Genomic DNA, 16,522 nt, shown 5'->3' on the forward strand with positions numbered 1-16,522 from the left:
AGATGTCAGACTTACCTCCAGACAGGCTGGCTTCAGACCCTCCATTCACAAATGTAGGCCTGGACGTTTTTGGTCCTTGGAACATTTCTTCTCGCAAGACCAGAGGAGGCAGTGCAGAGAGCAAACGCTGGGTTGTTCTTTTCTCGTGTATGAGTACCAGAGCAGTTCACATTGAGGTAATTGAGTCTCTATCTACCTCAAGCTTCATCAATGCCTTGAGAAGATTTTTCTCCATTCGAGGACCAGCAAAACAGATTAGTTCTGACTGTGGCACAAACTTTATTGGAGCCTGCAAGGAATTGAAGATCCTTGCAACAGACTCAGAGACAAGTAACTATCTTCAAAACCAAAGATGCACTTGGATCTTCAATCCTCCTCATGCCTCACATATGGGAGGAGCTTGGGAGAGGATGATTGGAGTAGCTCGCCGCATTCTAGATGCAATGCTTCTAAAGATTGGATCTACTCGTCTCACACACGAAGTCCTAACCACGCTGATGGCTGAAGTCATGGCTATCATGAACACCAGACCTTTGGTCCCAGTGTCTACTGACCCAGAGATGCCAACCGTCTTAACACCAGCAACGTTGCTGACCCAGAAGATGGAGATGGTGACAGCTCCCAACGGGGACTTTGATCTTAAAGACTTGTACACCAAGCAATGGAAACAAGTTCAAAGCCTTGCCGATATCTTCTGGAAGAGATGGAGACAGGAGTACCTGATGACCCTTCAACCACGCAACAAATGGCAAGCCGACAAGCCCAACTTACAAGTTGGAGATGTTGTTCTACTAAAAGACTCTCAGGCCCACAGGAACGAGTGGCCAATTGGACTCATTGTGGGGACTGATGCTAGTAGTGATAGCAGAGTCAGGAAAGTAGAGGTCAGAGTAGTAAAACAGGGCACCCCTAAGGTGTACCTTAGACCCATCACGGAAGACGTTTTACTCCTTCCAGGAGTTTAATAGTGGCATATCATTATTATGCCAGGTGGGGAGTGTGCTGCCTTGTATTACACAAGGCATTCTTTAGCATTCAGCAGTGTCTGTCCCCTTTAAGGCCAGGACTTCCTGTTTTCTAACTTGGGAGGAAGTGACCTCATCTCTTCAGACTGAAGAAATTCTACAATGCAAGTACATGTGGGATGCTGTTCCCTCTTCATATATGGGCTTGATTAGACCCCCAAAGTCTGTAAGTACCCCTCCTATGTACTGAGGAATGTTGTGCATATTGCTAGGTAGTTAGATATGTACTCATGTCTGTTTATTCTGTTTGTATTTCAGTTTTACCACATTTATTCACGCGCATTCTCATTATGTCACATGTTATCAGTAAAAGATCATCGGTTATCAATCATCGACTCTTTACTGTGTGGACATCAAAGGTTATACTGCCTGTAATCCTCTGTAACCCTTTCATAACTGCAGAGAAGGCAGGACAGTGTGCCTTAACAGATGTTGCATTAAGAGGGAAGCACTAAGGCCTGCGTTTGCTCCATCAGTCCAGCATACCTCTGTTACCTCCTAGTTATGCCCAATAACAGAATGGGGCCGTATTGAGCACATAGTGTGGACCTCATGTGTGCTCAATGTTAAATTCTTTCTTCACGTACCGTGTGGCATTGTCATGAATAATGCTGGTCTGCTCCCAGTTATACTGTAGCGTCCTACCCCTTAGTATTTAACTTACCCTGGTTCTTTCTGATACTCCAAAACCATCACGCACCCTTTGAATAACTTCAGACCAGGCTTAAAACAGGTAATGTAACTATTACTGATGAAACTTGGCAGTACAGTTCAATGTAAACAATTTGATTTCAATGTGAACAATTCTATTTGCCCAACACTAACTACATTTTTTTTGGCTGCCCAGGGAGTCCATGCAGGCAAAGTCCATTGCTGGTGATCTTCTGGAACCCTAGTGTCTGTAGCAGACTGGAAGGTGCAGCGTTCTCTCCTACAAATCGAGTCTAGGTGAGAAAATTGACATCTTCGGGTGGACTGCAGGTCTCAGCAGTCCCCCTCTGTGACGGGCGTGGCGTCAGACCCTAGCCCTCCTCACCATCTTGGGACAGAAGGATAAGCCAATCTAAAACCGCGCTTCCATTTGCATAACAATGCCACTCTCAGCTGCACCCTGCGCAAAGATTTTCCAGCTCACTGGACCACAATCTATGACCCCTTGTGAGAATAGGCTGCTTATGAGAATACAGGAGGGCATTATTGTGAGATTTTTTTTTTTTTTTTTTTAATGGTTGGCTGAAAAAAAGACAAAGGTCCATCCAGTTCAACCATTAAAAAAAAAAAAAAAAAATCTCACAATAATGCCCTCCTGTATTCTCATAAGCAGCCCATTCTCACACGGTGTCAGCTGCTGCCAGAAGGACTTTTACAAACTCAGTGTACCTGCTTTAAATAGTGAGGATGAATTACTGCACAGTGTCTGCAGCTATAGAGGTCAGTGAGGACTTGTTTTTAAAGTGTTACAAAAGTAGTCTGAACTGGATGGACCTTTGTCTTTTTTTCAGCCAGACTAACTATGTAACAGTTTAAAAACAAGTCCTCACTGACCTCTATAGCTGCAGACACTGTGCAGTAATTCATCCTCACTATTTAAAGCAGGTACACTGAGTTTGTCAAAGTCCTTCTGGCAGCAGCTGACACCGTGTGAGAATGGACTGCTTATGAGAATACAGGAGGGCATTATTGTGAGATTTTTTTTTTTTTTTTATGGTTGAACTGGATGGACTTGTCTTTTTTTCAGCCAGACTAACTATGTAACTATGTTCTCTATGTGTCCTGTTCACTCCACAACAGTGGTATCACGGGCAGATTTTTTTTCTGCACAGGAATCTACATTGTGTATAAAACTCATTGATGCGCGCATGAAAACTGATGAATCTGCGCATATGGTGGCACAGTGGCTTAGTGGTTAGCACGTCTGCCTTGCAGTAAATGGGTCATGGGTTCGATTCCTGACCATGGCGCCTCCTGCATGGAGTTTGCATGTTCTCCCTGTGCTTGCGTGGGTTTCCTCCGGGTGCTCCGGTTTCCTCCCACACTTCAAAGACATGCTGGTAGGTGAATTGGATCCATGTGTATGTATGAATGTGAGTTAGGGACCTTAGATTGTACGCCCCTTGAGGCTTAGGGACTGATGTGAATGATATATATATATATATATAATGTATGTAAAGCGCTGCGTAAATTGACAGCGCTATATAAGTACCTGAAATAAATATGGTGTGAACGAGGCCTAACAATGGCGATTCTGATTCCTCCAAATGCCCCCTTCCTCTCCTATTATTTAGTCCTGGCCTCTCGCGTCATTCTTGCCCCCCTGCGCAGAAATCACATGCTAGAAATAATCATTATATATTACACTCCATAGGTTGCAGAGGTAATCTGCATTTTTGGGCAAACCATGGTGCAGGACAACAGACTGTGGAAGGGCACAAATGATTTTTTTTTTTTAATTTGGAGGTCAATAAGTGGCTCACAGGTGAGTGACAATTGTTTATTACACTTGACCAATCCCTTTCGACTGTTCAGCTTTCAGTAGGAATGCCCTTTGACCTTTGTGGTCCCAGAAAGTAAGAAGACTGAACAATGTACCAAGGAGTAGAACCAGAAGCAGAAAGATTGGGGAATGAAACAAAAATCTTCTCCCACCCGCTATATAAAACAAACAAAAATATGGAAAACATTATGCGGTCTTCCTTCTCCGACTCCCCAGACGCCTGCGCCTTTGCTTGTATAAGTGACGGAAATTGATGGCGAGTCCTGTCAGGAGAGAAAAAGGAGAAAACGCTTTTAGGAGAACGGAATTTCAGGCATACGATGTACAAACTATTAACCCTTTCACTGCCGCAGAGGTAAGGCTCATGTCGGCAGCAGCAGGTAATGCGTGGAAATGTTACAAGCCGACTGTTGGCTCTCGGATGCATGTGATCAGGTGGCGTTTCAACTGCCATATTGCTTCCTTGGATCCCCAGAATGTGCACCACCCCCAATGTCTCCTGTCTCACCTGTCCTACGATCCCGCGGTGTCCTCCCCACAGCCCGTTTCACCAGCCGTCTGGCACCAGTATCTCCAGTGTGGGCACCCGGCTGTGACAAAGTTTTTTTTTTTTTTTTTTTTTTTTTTTTTTTTTTCAAACCTGAAAATTTGAACATTTCAAACAACCTGCCCAGTGGATCCAGCGATGTCCTGCAGAATCCTCTCAGAATTCTGCCCTTTCTCGGTCCCGTGCTACCATCTTCTTATGTGACGTCATTAGGTTCCGCTGCCGAGCCTCACAATGTGCCGCTAGGTCCGCCCCTTCCTCTATCGATGAAAGTGTGTGCCTCCTATGATGTGTGACTGTGTGATGTGCATATCCCCAAGAGCCACAGCAGGCTTAATGCACGTCATTCGCCTAGGAGAGTGAAGTGCAATGGGGGGAGGGGAAAGGGGGTGGGAACGGGTTAGAACTTTAAAAATAAAACAAAGTACATAAGCCTGGCAGTACTAGGGTCCTGGGTTCGAATCCCAACCACAGCACCACCTGCCTGGAGTTTGGCTCCGGTCTAAATTGTCCCTAGTATGTGTATGTATGAATGCGAGTTAGGGACCTTAGATTGTACGCCCCTTGAGGGTTAGGGACCTTAGATTGTACGCCCCTTGAGGGTTAGGGACTGATGTGAATGTACAATATATATGTAAAGTGCTGCGTAAATTGACGGCACTTTATAAGTACCTGAAATAAATAAGCAAAAAAAAAAATTTGCTCTTCATGTAGAGGAGGGGAGGAGGAGTGGAGAGGAAGGAACTATACTCCGAGGGTGAAGATCCGCTTTACACATACACATAAATGCGAATGCAAGCAAACGTCCACGTGAGAGCAGTAATTCATTCACAATTATCTCTGAATCAACAACCTGTGAAGGCTTTTAATTGCATGCCGCCCAGCCACTGTACATATACAGCGGCAATCACAGGCAAAACCACGTTTTTGTAAACAAATAGGGGGCGCGCGCGAGGCGCGCCTCCGCCCTATTTGTCCTGTGGATCACCGCCGCAGATGTCAGTCGCCGGGTCACAGCCACTCCTTAGCGGCTATGTCCCGGCGATCGGCGGCAAACAGTAACAGAGAGCACAGCTGCAGTAGCTGTCTGTCACTTCCCTGACAGCTCGAGGATGAGCTGATCGAGAAAGAACAGTTTCTGTCTCCCGATCAGCCTTGTCCCGCCCAGTACACAGCCCCGCCCCCTAGTAAAACACTCCCCTCACTCCTATAACCCTTCCCTGCAAAATAAAGTTAACCCCTTCCTCCCCAGTGCCATTAGTACAGTGTCAGTGTTTTTTTTTTTGCACTGATCACTGTATTAGTGTTTTTGGGGATATCAGTGACCCCAAGTCAGTAGTCCCCAATGTCAAAATGTCCACCGCAGTCCCGCCATAAGTCGCTGCCATAAGTCCCTGATCGCCGCCATAATTCGCTGATCGCCACCATTATTAGTATAAAAAAAACCCTAAAAATCCCAGTATCTTTCCCGCCATTTGTAAACGCTATAACTTTCACGTAAACCAATTAATTTACACGTATTGGGTTTTTTTTAGCAAAGACATGTCGCAGAATGCATTTTGGCAGAAATTTATGACTAAATTTGATTTTTGCATTTTTTTTTACTGGACATGTTTTATAGCAAAAAGTCCAAAATATTTTTTTTTTTCCTCAACATTGTCAGCCTTTTTTTTATAGCGCAAAAAATAAAAACCGCACAGATGATCAAATACCACCAAAAGAAAGTTCAATTTGTGGGGAAAAAAAGGATGTAAATTTCATTTATGTACCATATTGCATGACCGCGCAATTGTCCGTTAAACTAGCGCAGCGCTGTATAGCAGAAAAATGGTGTAAATTGCAGTATCTATACCATAGTTTGTAGACGCTATAACTTCACACAAAGCAATCAATATACACTTATTGGGATTTTTTTTACCAAAAACATGGAGCAGAATACATTTTGGCCTAAATTTATAACCAACTTTGAGTTTACTATATATTTTTTATAGCTGAAATTAAAAAATATTGTTTTTCTTCAAAATGTTTGGCCTTTTTATGTTTATAGCGTGAAAAATAAAAAGCGCACAGGTGATCAAATACCACCGAAAGAAAGCTCTATTTGTGTGAAAAAAAGGACGTAAATTTCGTTTGGGTGCAGCATTGCATGACCGCGCAATTATCAGTTGAATTAGTGCAGCGCCGAGTAGCAAAAAGAGGCATGGTCATTAAGGGGGGTAAATCCTCAGGAGCTCAAGTGGTTAACATACTGTCACCCTAGCAGTACAGGGTTACCATGGTGACACTGTACTACTTGTGGAGGGTGATGAGGATTTTTTTATTTTTTTTTACACTAATTGCTATTACACCCATAAAGGCTGTAAAAGCAATCATTTCTCCTTCTCTCTGGCTGCATTCTTGCAGCAATTGAGAAATACTGTGTGAGCTGTGATTGGTCACAGCTTGTCACATGGTACAAGGCTGTTGTGAATAGCCCTGTACCATGTGATCTCTGTGATCATTCACAGATTTCACACGTAGTAAGCAATGATGTCAGAAGTGACATCTTGCTTACTACTCTTCATGTGATCACTGATTGGCACCTCACACAGAGGTCCCGTACAGCGATCGGTGTTCGGAGGACACAGCGGGCAACAAATCGCGGTGCCGCACGCTCCCAGGGAGTGCGCACAGGCCAAAATAGTGGGCGCCGTTTATGAACGACAACCCGCCCCTGCCCTGCCACTGTCCGGCCGTTTATATACAGCAGCCAGACGGGAAGTGGTTAAAGCCTAACTCCACGTGTCTCTTTTTAAATATTTCTTTTGCGCCAAGATGGTCTAAAATACAAATATAAAAAAATATTAAAAAAATTTAAAAATACAGCGCCCCAAGCAAGAAAACCTGTCAGTGCAGTAGCTGTATTACCTGTATCCCATTCCATCCCATTCCCAAAACAACGTAGCCTCTGGCTGAGAGCTGCTAAGCCATTCATGGGAAGAATTGTAGTCCATGAATGAATACAAAGCTTCCTCTGATTGTGAGGTCAATTGCCTCAGCCAATCAAAGGAAGCTTTGTATTCATTCATGGAATACAAAGCTTCCCCTGAATGGCTGGGAGTGGAAAGCTAAAAAAGCTCACCCAGCAAGCGCCCCTGTTAGTGCAGTAAATAGTTTGTTTGGGCCAGCTTGGCCGAGGCAAACTATTTAAAGGGACCTTAAGCATGGAGTTAGGCTTTAAATGAAGGCATGTGAGATAATAAAACCGAATCATTACCACTTGTATGTACATATACTGCGGCGGGGTGACCACTAAAGGCACTGTGACGTTACTGGTACATCGCTGCCCGTTTCTGGGAGTTGGGCACATGCCCCCCGTCTACTCCGCTGTGATTTGACGTAGCAGGAGTTCATCAACAGATCCCGACCAATAATTCATGTCTGGGACCTGCTGATCGGCTGTGTCCAATCACCAGGAAAAGAAACAAATCAATATTTATTGAAAAGCAGCACAGTTCACACATTAACACTTGTTAGGCACAAAATTAACCCCTTGATTGACCTTAGATGTTAGATCCTTCCTAGCCAGTGTCAGTACAGTGTCAGTGTATATTATTAGCACTGATCACTGTATTAGCGTCACTGGTGATGTCAGTGGCAATTAGTTAGTTCCCACAAAGTGCCAGTGTCAGATTGCCCGCCGCACTATCACTGTTCCACTGATTGCCGCCATTACTAGTAGAAAAAAAAAAAAATTCCAGTGTATAAATACGATAGTTGTAGACACTATAACTTGCATGCAAACCAATTAATATAAATTATTGGGATTTTTTTTTTTTTACCAAACATTTGTAGTAGAATACATTTTGGCCTACATTTTATGAAGAAATTTTGATTTTTAAAGTGTGTGTATATATATATATATATACACACACATATAGTATTTATTATTATTTTATATAATATATATATTTATTTTATTTTTGTGTGTGTGCGTATGTATGTATGTATATATATATATGTGTGTGTGTGTGTATGTAGGTATATATATATATATATATATATATATATATATATATATATATATATACATACACACACACATATAAAGTATGTGTATCTATATATATTTATTATTATTTAATTTTTTTTATTATTATTTTTACTATTATTTTTTTTTTTTTTTTTAACCGCTTGCCGCCCTGCCACTGTGTATATACGTGTGCAGGGCGGCAGTGGAGTGCAAAACCACGTTTTAAAACGGGTTCCGTGCTCCCGACACTTTCGCTGGCAGGGGGCGCGCGCGCTCCCGCCGACCCGCGGGTGACACGATTTGATCCAGGAGGGATCAATCATTAGATTTCAGCCAGTGATTTCTGGCTGAAATCACATGATCGGTCCCTGTCCTATCCTATCCTGTCCTGTGTTGATATTTACACAGGGCAGGATATGATGTCATTCTTCTCTGCCTGGACACATTCCGTTCCAGACAGAGAAGAAGACATCCAAAAAGTGAGTACAAAGCACTACACTGCAGTTAGAACACTCTAGGACACATTTAACCCCCTGATCGCACTCCCCCCCCCCCCCCCCCCCAGTTAACCCTTCACTGCCCAGTGTCACTGATCAGTGAAGCGATTTTTACTGATCAGTGTCGCTGGCGACTTCCAATAGAGTTAGCGCCCCTCCCAGATAGCGCCAGTTTGCCCGCCAGTACACCAGTAATCCCGTTTAACCCCTTGATCGCCCCCCCAGTTAACCCCTTCACTGCCCTGTCACCAGTGTCACTGATCAGTGAACCAATTTTTACTGATCACTGTATCAGTGTCGCTGGCGACTTCCGATAGTGTTAGCGCCCCTCCCAGATAGCGCCAGTTTGCCCGATAGTGCACCAGAAATCCCATTTAACCCCTTGATCGCCCCCTCCCCCCCCCCCAGTTAACCCCTTCACTGCCTTGTCACCAGTGTCATTGATTACAGTGAACAGATTTTTACTGATCACTGTATTAGTGTCACTGGTGACTTCCGATAGTGTTAGCACCCCTCCTAGATAGCGCCAGTTTGCCCGCTAATGCACGGGATTTTTTTTACCAAAAACATGTAGCAGAATACATTTTGGCTTAAATTTATGACTAACTTTGAGTTTATGATATATTTTTTATAGCTTAAAGTAGAAAATATTTTTTTTCAAAATTTTCGTAATTTTTTATTATAGTGCAAAAAATAAAAAGCGCACAGGTGATCAAATACCACCAAAAGAAAGCTCTATTTGTGTGAAATAAAGGACGTAAATTTCGTTTGAGTGCAGCATTGCATGACCGCGCAATTATCATTTGAATTAGTGCAGCGCTGTATAGCAAAAAAAGGCATAAATTACAGTATCTATCCCATAGTTTGTAGACGCTATAACGTTCACACAAAGCAATCAATATACACTTATTGGGATTTTTTTACCAAAAACATGGAGCAGAATACATTTTGGCTGAAATTTATGACTAACTTTGAGTTTACGTAAATTTCGTTTGGGTACAGCATTGCATGACCGCGCAATTATCATTTGAATTAGTGCAGCGCCAAACAGCAAAAAAAGGCGTGGTCATTAAGGGGGTTAAATCCTCTGGGGCTCAAGTGGTTAATAACAAAAAGTAAAATATATTGTCTGTCTTCAAAATTTTCAGCCTTTTTTTGTCTATATAACAAATAAAAACCAAATGGTGATAACATACAACCAAAAAAATGTGAAATTATATAAATTCCATTTGGGTACAGTGTTGCGTGACAGCGCAATTACCAGTTAAAGTAGCACAGTCCAGAATAGCAAAAAGTGGCCTGGTCATGAAGGGGGTAAAACCCTCTGGAGCTTAAGTGGATAATCTACCGCAATACAAACAGTGGGGTTTTTTTTTTCTGTTTTTGTTTTTTTTTGTTTATTTGTTTTGGGGTTTTTTTTATGTTTTTTTTTTGTTTTAGTAGAATAGGGGAAGGCTGGTCCTCCTGCCATCTTTATATTGCCTTTGTGTCCTTGTTGCAGACTTTCCTTCACTTCCTTATGAGAAAAAAAAAGAGAAACTAGAGCTCTGGTTAGCAGTTAACCCCGGCAGGTGGTTGTAATCCCCCCGTTCTCTCCTAATATAAAGAGAGAATGTTTTTGGGTGAATTTACGCTTTTTATGAATATATGACGATGTGTTCATTGCATTTCCTTTTCTTTGTCCTCTTGTCCCCCCCCCCCACCCCCTCAGCTGCAGAGCTCCGATTCCTTGGATACTCTGGAAAGACTTATTGACCTCAATAATGGGGAGGGTCAGATCTTTACCATCGATGGGCCCCTGTGCTTAAAGAATGTCCAGTCCATGTTCGGGTAAGTGAGCTCGCCTGCCCTGCATGGAGTCTGTCTCTAGTTAATTTACTGCCGGATATTGCCGGGCTTGTTAGAGATTAGTTGTCATGTGAGAGGATTATAGTGTATAGCTGGCTCTGAGTTTTTAGCATGACAGATTTCTCTTCCTAACTGACGTTTTTTTAGTTAATTCCACGTAAAACAACATTTTTCTCCTACAGGAAACTTATTGATGTGGCGTACACTCCGTTCCATGCAGTGCTGAAGTGTGGGAACCTGTCCTCTGATGTCCAGGTCTTCCCCAGGCCGGAATCTGTTGTCATAGATGAAGAGACCGATCCAATTCCTAAATCTTTAAGTACAGGTAGAGGCATGTCATATGGTGTTTACTGTCTGTATTAACCACTTGCCTACCAGGCACTTATACCCCCTTCCTTACCAGGCCAATTTGCAGCTTTCAGCGCTGCCGCACTTTGATTGACAATTGCGCGGTCATGCAACATTGTACCCATATGAAATTTTGATCATTTTTTTCTCACAAATAGAGCTTTCTTTTGGTGGTATTTAATTGCCACTGGGCGCTTTACTTTTTGCGCTATAAATAAAAAAAGTGCAAAAAATTTGAAAAAAAAAATTTTTTTCTTTGTTTCTATTATAAAATTTTTCAAACAGGTATTTTTTCTCCTTCACTGATGTGCGTTGATGAGGCAGCACTGATGGGCACTGATAGGAGGCACTGATGGGCACTGATAGGCAGCACTAAAGGGCACTGATAGGCAGTACTAATGAGGTGGCACGGATAGGCAGCACTGATAGACAGCACTAATGAGGTGTCACGGATAGGCGGCACTAATATGCAGCACTGATAGGCGGCACTGATGGGTACTGATAGACGGCACTGACTGGCATCACTGCTGGGCACTGACTGGCGGCACTGACTGGCACAACCCCTGGGCACTGACTGGTGGCACTGACTGGCAGCACTGCTGGGCTGCACTGGTGGGTGGCACTGGTGGGCAGCACTGGTGGGTGGGCACAGGTGGGTGGCACTTCTGGGCACAGGTAGGTGGCACTTCTGGGCACAGGTGTGTGACACTGCAGAGTGGCACAGGTGGGTGCACTGCTGGACACAGGTGGGTGATCTGCTGGGCACAGGTGGGCGGAGCTAGTGGGCGCACTGCTGGGCACAGGTGGGTGGAACTTGCGGGTGGCACTGCTGGGCACCAATCATCAGGGCACTGATCATCAGTGTCCTGATGATCGGTGCCGATCCCCGCTGTGACAACTGCCGGTTCTCGGCAGTACTTTCCTCACGATCTGACAGCGTGAGGAAAGTGCAGCCGAGAACCGGCACTTGCATTTCCCTGTGATCAGCGTGTCATTGGACACCGCTGATCACGTGGTAAAAGGCCGCTGAGATCGCCGGGTGCGCGCCCCCTGGGGCCCGCAGGAGAGCGCGTTCTGGGGGGACGTCATATGACGTCCACCCAGAACTGGCCGGCCGCAGTGAAGCCGTCATTCGGCTATCTGCGGTCGGCAACTAGTTAAAGCAACAGTGTGTACTTTAAGTGGTTCTAAAGCCTCCCTCCCCCCCCCCCCAAAAAAAAAAGTTAGCAGCTACAAATACTGTAATACTGTAAATAATGTCCTTTTATTATAAGGACACTTACCTGTCCAGGGATCCAGCGATATCCTCACCCCGAGACTATTCTTCATTCAGCTTTGGGTCCAGGCACCGGCTTCTTAACCATTTCAATACCGGGCACTTTTCCCCCTTCCTGCCCAGGCCAGTTTTCAGGTTTCAGCGCTCTCACATTTTGAATGACAATTGCGCGGTCATACAACATTGTACCCAAACTAAAATTTTATCATTTTGTTCACACAACTAGAGCTTTCTTTTGGTGGTATTTAATCACCGCTGGGGGTTTTATTTTTTGCTAAATTAACAAAAAGACACGAAAATTTTGAAAAAAAAACACGTTTTTCTTTGTTTCTGTTATAAAAGTTTGCAAATAAATAATTGTTCTTCATAAATTTAGGCCGAGATGTATTCTGCTCCATGTCTTTGGTGAAAATAACCCAAATTAGGATGTATTTTTTAGTTTTTAGGAAAGTTATAGAGTTCACAAACTATGGTATAGATCTGAATTTTGATCAATCCTGAAGTACTGACGGCCAATCTAATTTCCTGAGGTCCAAGAATGTCAGAACAGTACAGATATCCCCCAAATGACCCCTTTTTGCAGTGTAGACAGTCCCAACGTATTTCATAAGAGGAATGGTGAGTTTTTTGAAGTTGTATTTTTTTTTGTCATAATTTTTTTCAGAAAATTAAAAAATTAAAAAATTTTTCACTTTTTGTTTTTTACATACTATCACCAGTGCAGTACAGCGTCATCATATAACTGGCATGGCGGTGATCAGGGACACTGACTGGTGACAGTATGAAAAAAAAAATATATTTTTAAAAAAACTTTTTTATTATTTTTTTAAGATTTTTTTTCAGATTTCACTATGACCAAAGTAGTGCAATGTTACCATAGTAACATTGTACTACTTTGGGAAAGTGATCAGTATTTTTTTTTTTACACAATTTGCTTATAGCAAAGAATTACTTTGCTATAAGCAAGCATTTACCTGAATGACATCGATTCATTCAGGGTTTTTTTTGTGCTTAGCTGTGATTTGGCCACAGCTAAGCACATGACACAGCTGGGCTGTGATTGGCCCAGCTTGTGCATGTGATCACTGTGACCATTCACAGCTAGACACACTAGTATACAATGGATGGCATGAATGAAGCCATCCATTGTATACAACTGTCATGTGACCTGCTGTGATTGGTCACAGCAGGTCACTTGGTACCGGCAACAGGGCCGGTACTCAGATCTGTCATCGGTCGACACGGCCGGTGACAGATTGCGCGACTCTGCAGGCGTGCAAACTGCGCATGCCCGAAAGGATGCCATATGGCGTCCACCCGGAAAGGTGAGGGTTTTTGCCGGCCGCCATTTGGCCATAGGCCGGGCGGGAAGAGGTTAAAGTGTTACTGAACCCACCACAGTACAATCAGTCTGTATGTGCAGTAAAGCATGCTTCTTATACTCACTGTGGACCCACTGCACTGCATTCCTGTGCAAATCCCATGCGATTTGTGTGCGGTGCGATCGGAGCCGTACGTTTTGTATGGCTCTAATCACATCGCACCAAAAAGGTGCAGGACCCCTTTTTTTTTTTTTTTTTGGTCCGCACTAGAATCGGCTTGCATGGGTATTCACACCTATGTGATCCGATTCTGCACATCGCACCGCGTTTTGTGGACCGCTTTTGGGGTGTTGTTGACTTAACATACACACCTGCAGCGGTTCGCATGAACGGGGTGCGATTCTGATGCAGTGCGGAATTCGCACAGAAAATGCTGCAAATTCCACATTGTATCAGTGTGAACCCCGGGCTAAAGGGCTTTAAGATAAAAGGTTCTAGAGCTGCCTGATCACTTTTATGGGGCTTTGAATGTGTCTTGGCCTGCACTTTGACAGCAAGGCTCGGTTCACAATACTACGGGCTGTTTTCTGTACAACAAAACATGGCCGCAGGGTCAGCTCATGGTCTTTTTGACCATGCGGTGTCCCTGTGGTTCCTGCATCCGCACTCGTGCTGCAGGCCTAAAATGCGTGGTGTCTCGTAAGAGTAGCATGGTTTGGCTGCGGGTGGTTGCGGATGTGGGAAGAGATGCGATTCCTGCGACCAGTCTTAAGGAGTAGTGACTTGCAGATGAGGATTTCTCTGCGCTCTCCTCTACTACGTGCAAACTCCCAGTGATAGACTGAGGGCATTGTGCAATATAGTCTGACTGACTCAGAGTGCTGCTCATATCCCTCCCAGCTTAGCAGAAGTTAAAGAATATAATGAGAAATTCAGGTGCTCCCAAAGTAAGTTAAAGCTGATTCCTTGCCATGTCCCTGTCCACCCCCTTCCCGATCAACATGCAATTATGTTTTTCAGTCAAGTTATTCTGTTTTCACTGGGTCTGACTGCTGTCTTTTGATGGTAGTGGCCAACAGGCTATTGTAAAGGTTGCAGCACTTTGCCTTGAATCTTCTTTTAAAAACATTACATGAAAGAACACATCCCTGGACACCCTTTAGACGTGCATGTTTCTCCTTGAAGACTTGAGGAGTGCAATTTCTTTGAGGAAGACTTTAGCTGTGCCATTTACTGGTTGATATCCTAAGCCAGGATGCCAAGGATGTGCTCTTTTGTTCATATAACACTTGGGAACAAAATGATTGATGGCAGAGAAAGCTAATAGCTGTGAAAGGGGAGGGCGCCGACCATACAAATCAGGAGAGGAATTGAGCAATGATTGAAAGTAGGTTTAAGATAGTTGCTGGGTGAACTCAATTTACAGAAATATTTTTTTTACTCCCAGTATTGCATGAGCCAGAAGGGTGAATTTTCAGCATGTATTTTCAGTTTGTTGGTATTCTTTCTTCAGAACTGGAAATCATTGGCTTTATTGACATTGCGGACATCTCCAGTCCTCCTGTCCTTTCTCGTCACCTGGTCCTACCTATTGCTGTTAATAAAGGTGAGCATTTACTGAGATGTGGCTTAGCTGGGTCAGGTTGGAAGTGTATGTGCTAATTATTTGATGTCTTCATAGAGGGTGATGATATTGGGGCCGGAATCACGGATGACTTAGAAGATGAGAATTCTGCCAGCCAGATAGCAGGAAAAATCCCACATTTCTGTGTTCTTCTACATGGTAGCCTGAAGGTGGAGGGTATGGTGGCCTTAGTACAGTTGGGGTAAGTGTGTGTGTATATGTATGTATGTGTATATGGATATGTGTGTGTATATAAATATATATATACACACAGGTGAAACACGAAAAATTAGAATATCATGCAAAAGTTCATTTATTTCAGTGCAGCAACTTAAAAGGTGAAACTAATATATGAGACTCATTACATGCAGAGCAAGATAGTTCAAGCCGTGATTTGTCATCATTGTGATGATTATGGCTTGCAGCTCATGAAAACCCCAAATCCACAATCTCAGAAAATGAGAATATTCCATGCAATCAATAAAACAAGGATTGTACATAGAACAATATTGGACCTCTGAAAAGTAGAAGCATGCATATGTACTCAGTACTTGGTTTGGGCCCCTTTTGCAGCAATTACTGCCTCAATGCGGCGTGGCATGGAAGCTATCAGCCTGTGGCACTGCTGAGGTGTTATGGAAGACCAGGATGCTTCAATAGCGGCCTTCAGCTCTTCTGCATTGTTCGGTCTCATGTCTCTCATCTTTCTCTTGGCAATGCCCCATAGATTCTCTATGGGGTTCAGGTTAGGCGAGTTTGCTGGCCAATCAAGCACAGTAATCCCACGGTCATTGAACCAGGTTTTGGTGCTTTTGGCAGTGTGGGCAGGTGCCAAGTCCTGCTGGAAAATTAAGTCAGCATCCCCATAAAGCTCGTCTGCGGAAGGAAGCTAGAAGTGCTCCAAAATCTCCTGGTAGACGGCTGCGTTGACCCTGGACTTAATGAAGCACAGTGGACCAACACCAGCAGAAAACATGGCTCCCCAAATCAACACAGACTATGGAAACTTCACACTGGACTTCAAGCATCTTGCAGTGTGTGCCTCTCCATTCTTCCTCCATACTCGGGGTCCTTGTGCCTCTCCATTCTTCCTCCATACTCGGGGTCCTTGGGCCTCTCCATTCTTCCTCCATACTCTGGGTCCTTGGGCCTCTCCATTCTTCCTCCATACTCGGGGTCATTGGTTTCCAAATGAGATGCAAAAGTTGCTCTCATCAGAAAAGAGGATTTTGGACCACTGAGCAACAGACCAGGTCTGTTTTTCTTTAGCCCAGGTAAGACGCTTCTGACGTCGTTTATGTTCAGGAGCGGCTTAACAAGAGGAATACGACATTTGAAGCCCATGTCCAGGATCCGTCTGTGTGTGATGGCTCTTGATGCACTGACTCCAGCCTCAGTCCACTCCTTGTGAAAGTCCCCAACACTTTTGAATGGCCTTTTCATGACAATCCTCTCCAGGCTGCGGTCATCCCTGCTGCTTGTGCACCTTTTTCTTCCACACTTTTCCCTTCCACATAACTTTCTATTAA

General features: G+C 43.8%; 1 protein-coding gene across 1 annotated transcript in view; it reads left to right on the top strand.

Moving 5' to 3' along the window:
* Nucleotides 1-1,105: 1,105 nt before the first annotated feature.
* Nucleotides 1,106-16,522, top strand: part of LOC149442179 (integrator complex subunit 14-like) — a 90,727-nt gene continuing 75,310 nt past the window's right edge. The window contains exons 1-5 of the mRNA XM_089656410.1: nt 1,106-1,191; nt 10,287-10,405; nt 10,606-10,748; nt 14,883-14,975; nt 15,051-15,193. Of these exons, the coding sequence (XP_089512536.1) occupies nt 1,138-1,191; nt 10,287-10,405; nt 10,606-10,748; nt 14,883-14,975; nt 15,051-15,193 (552 nt within the window). The 5' untranslated portion in view covers nt 1,106-1,137. The remainder of the gene's footprint in view (nt 1,192-10,286; nt 10,406-10,605; nt 10,749-14,882; nt 14,976-15,050; nt 15,194-16,522) is intronic.

This window comes from Staurois parvus, unplaced genomic scaffold (genome assembly GCF_062004578.1).
Source record: "Staurois parvus isolate SC_StPar_1 unplaced genomic scaffold, SC_StPar_1.0 ptg000903l, whole genome shotgun sequence".
In the NCBI taxonomy this organism is placed as follows: Eukaryota; Metazoa; Chordata; class Amphibia; order Anura; family Ranidae; genus Staurois; species Staurois parvus.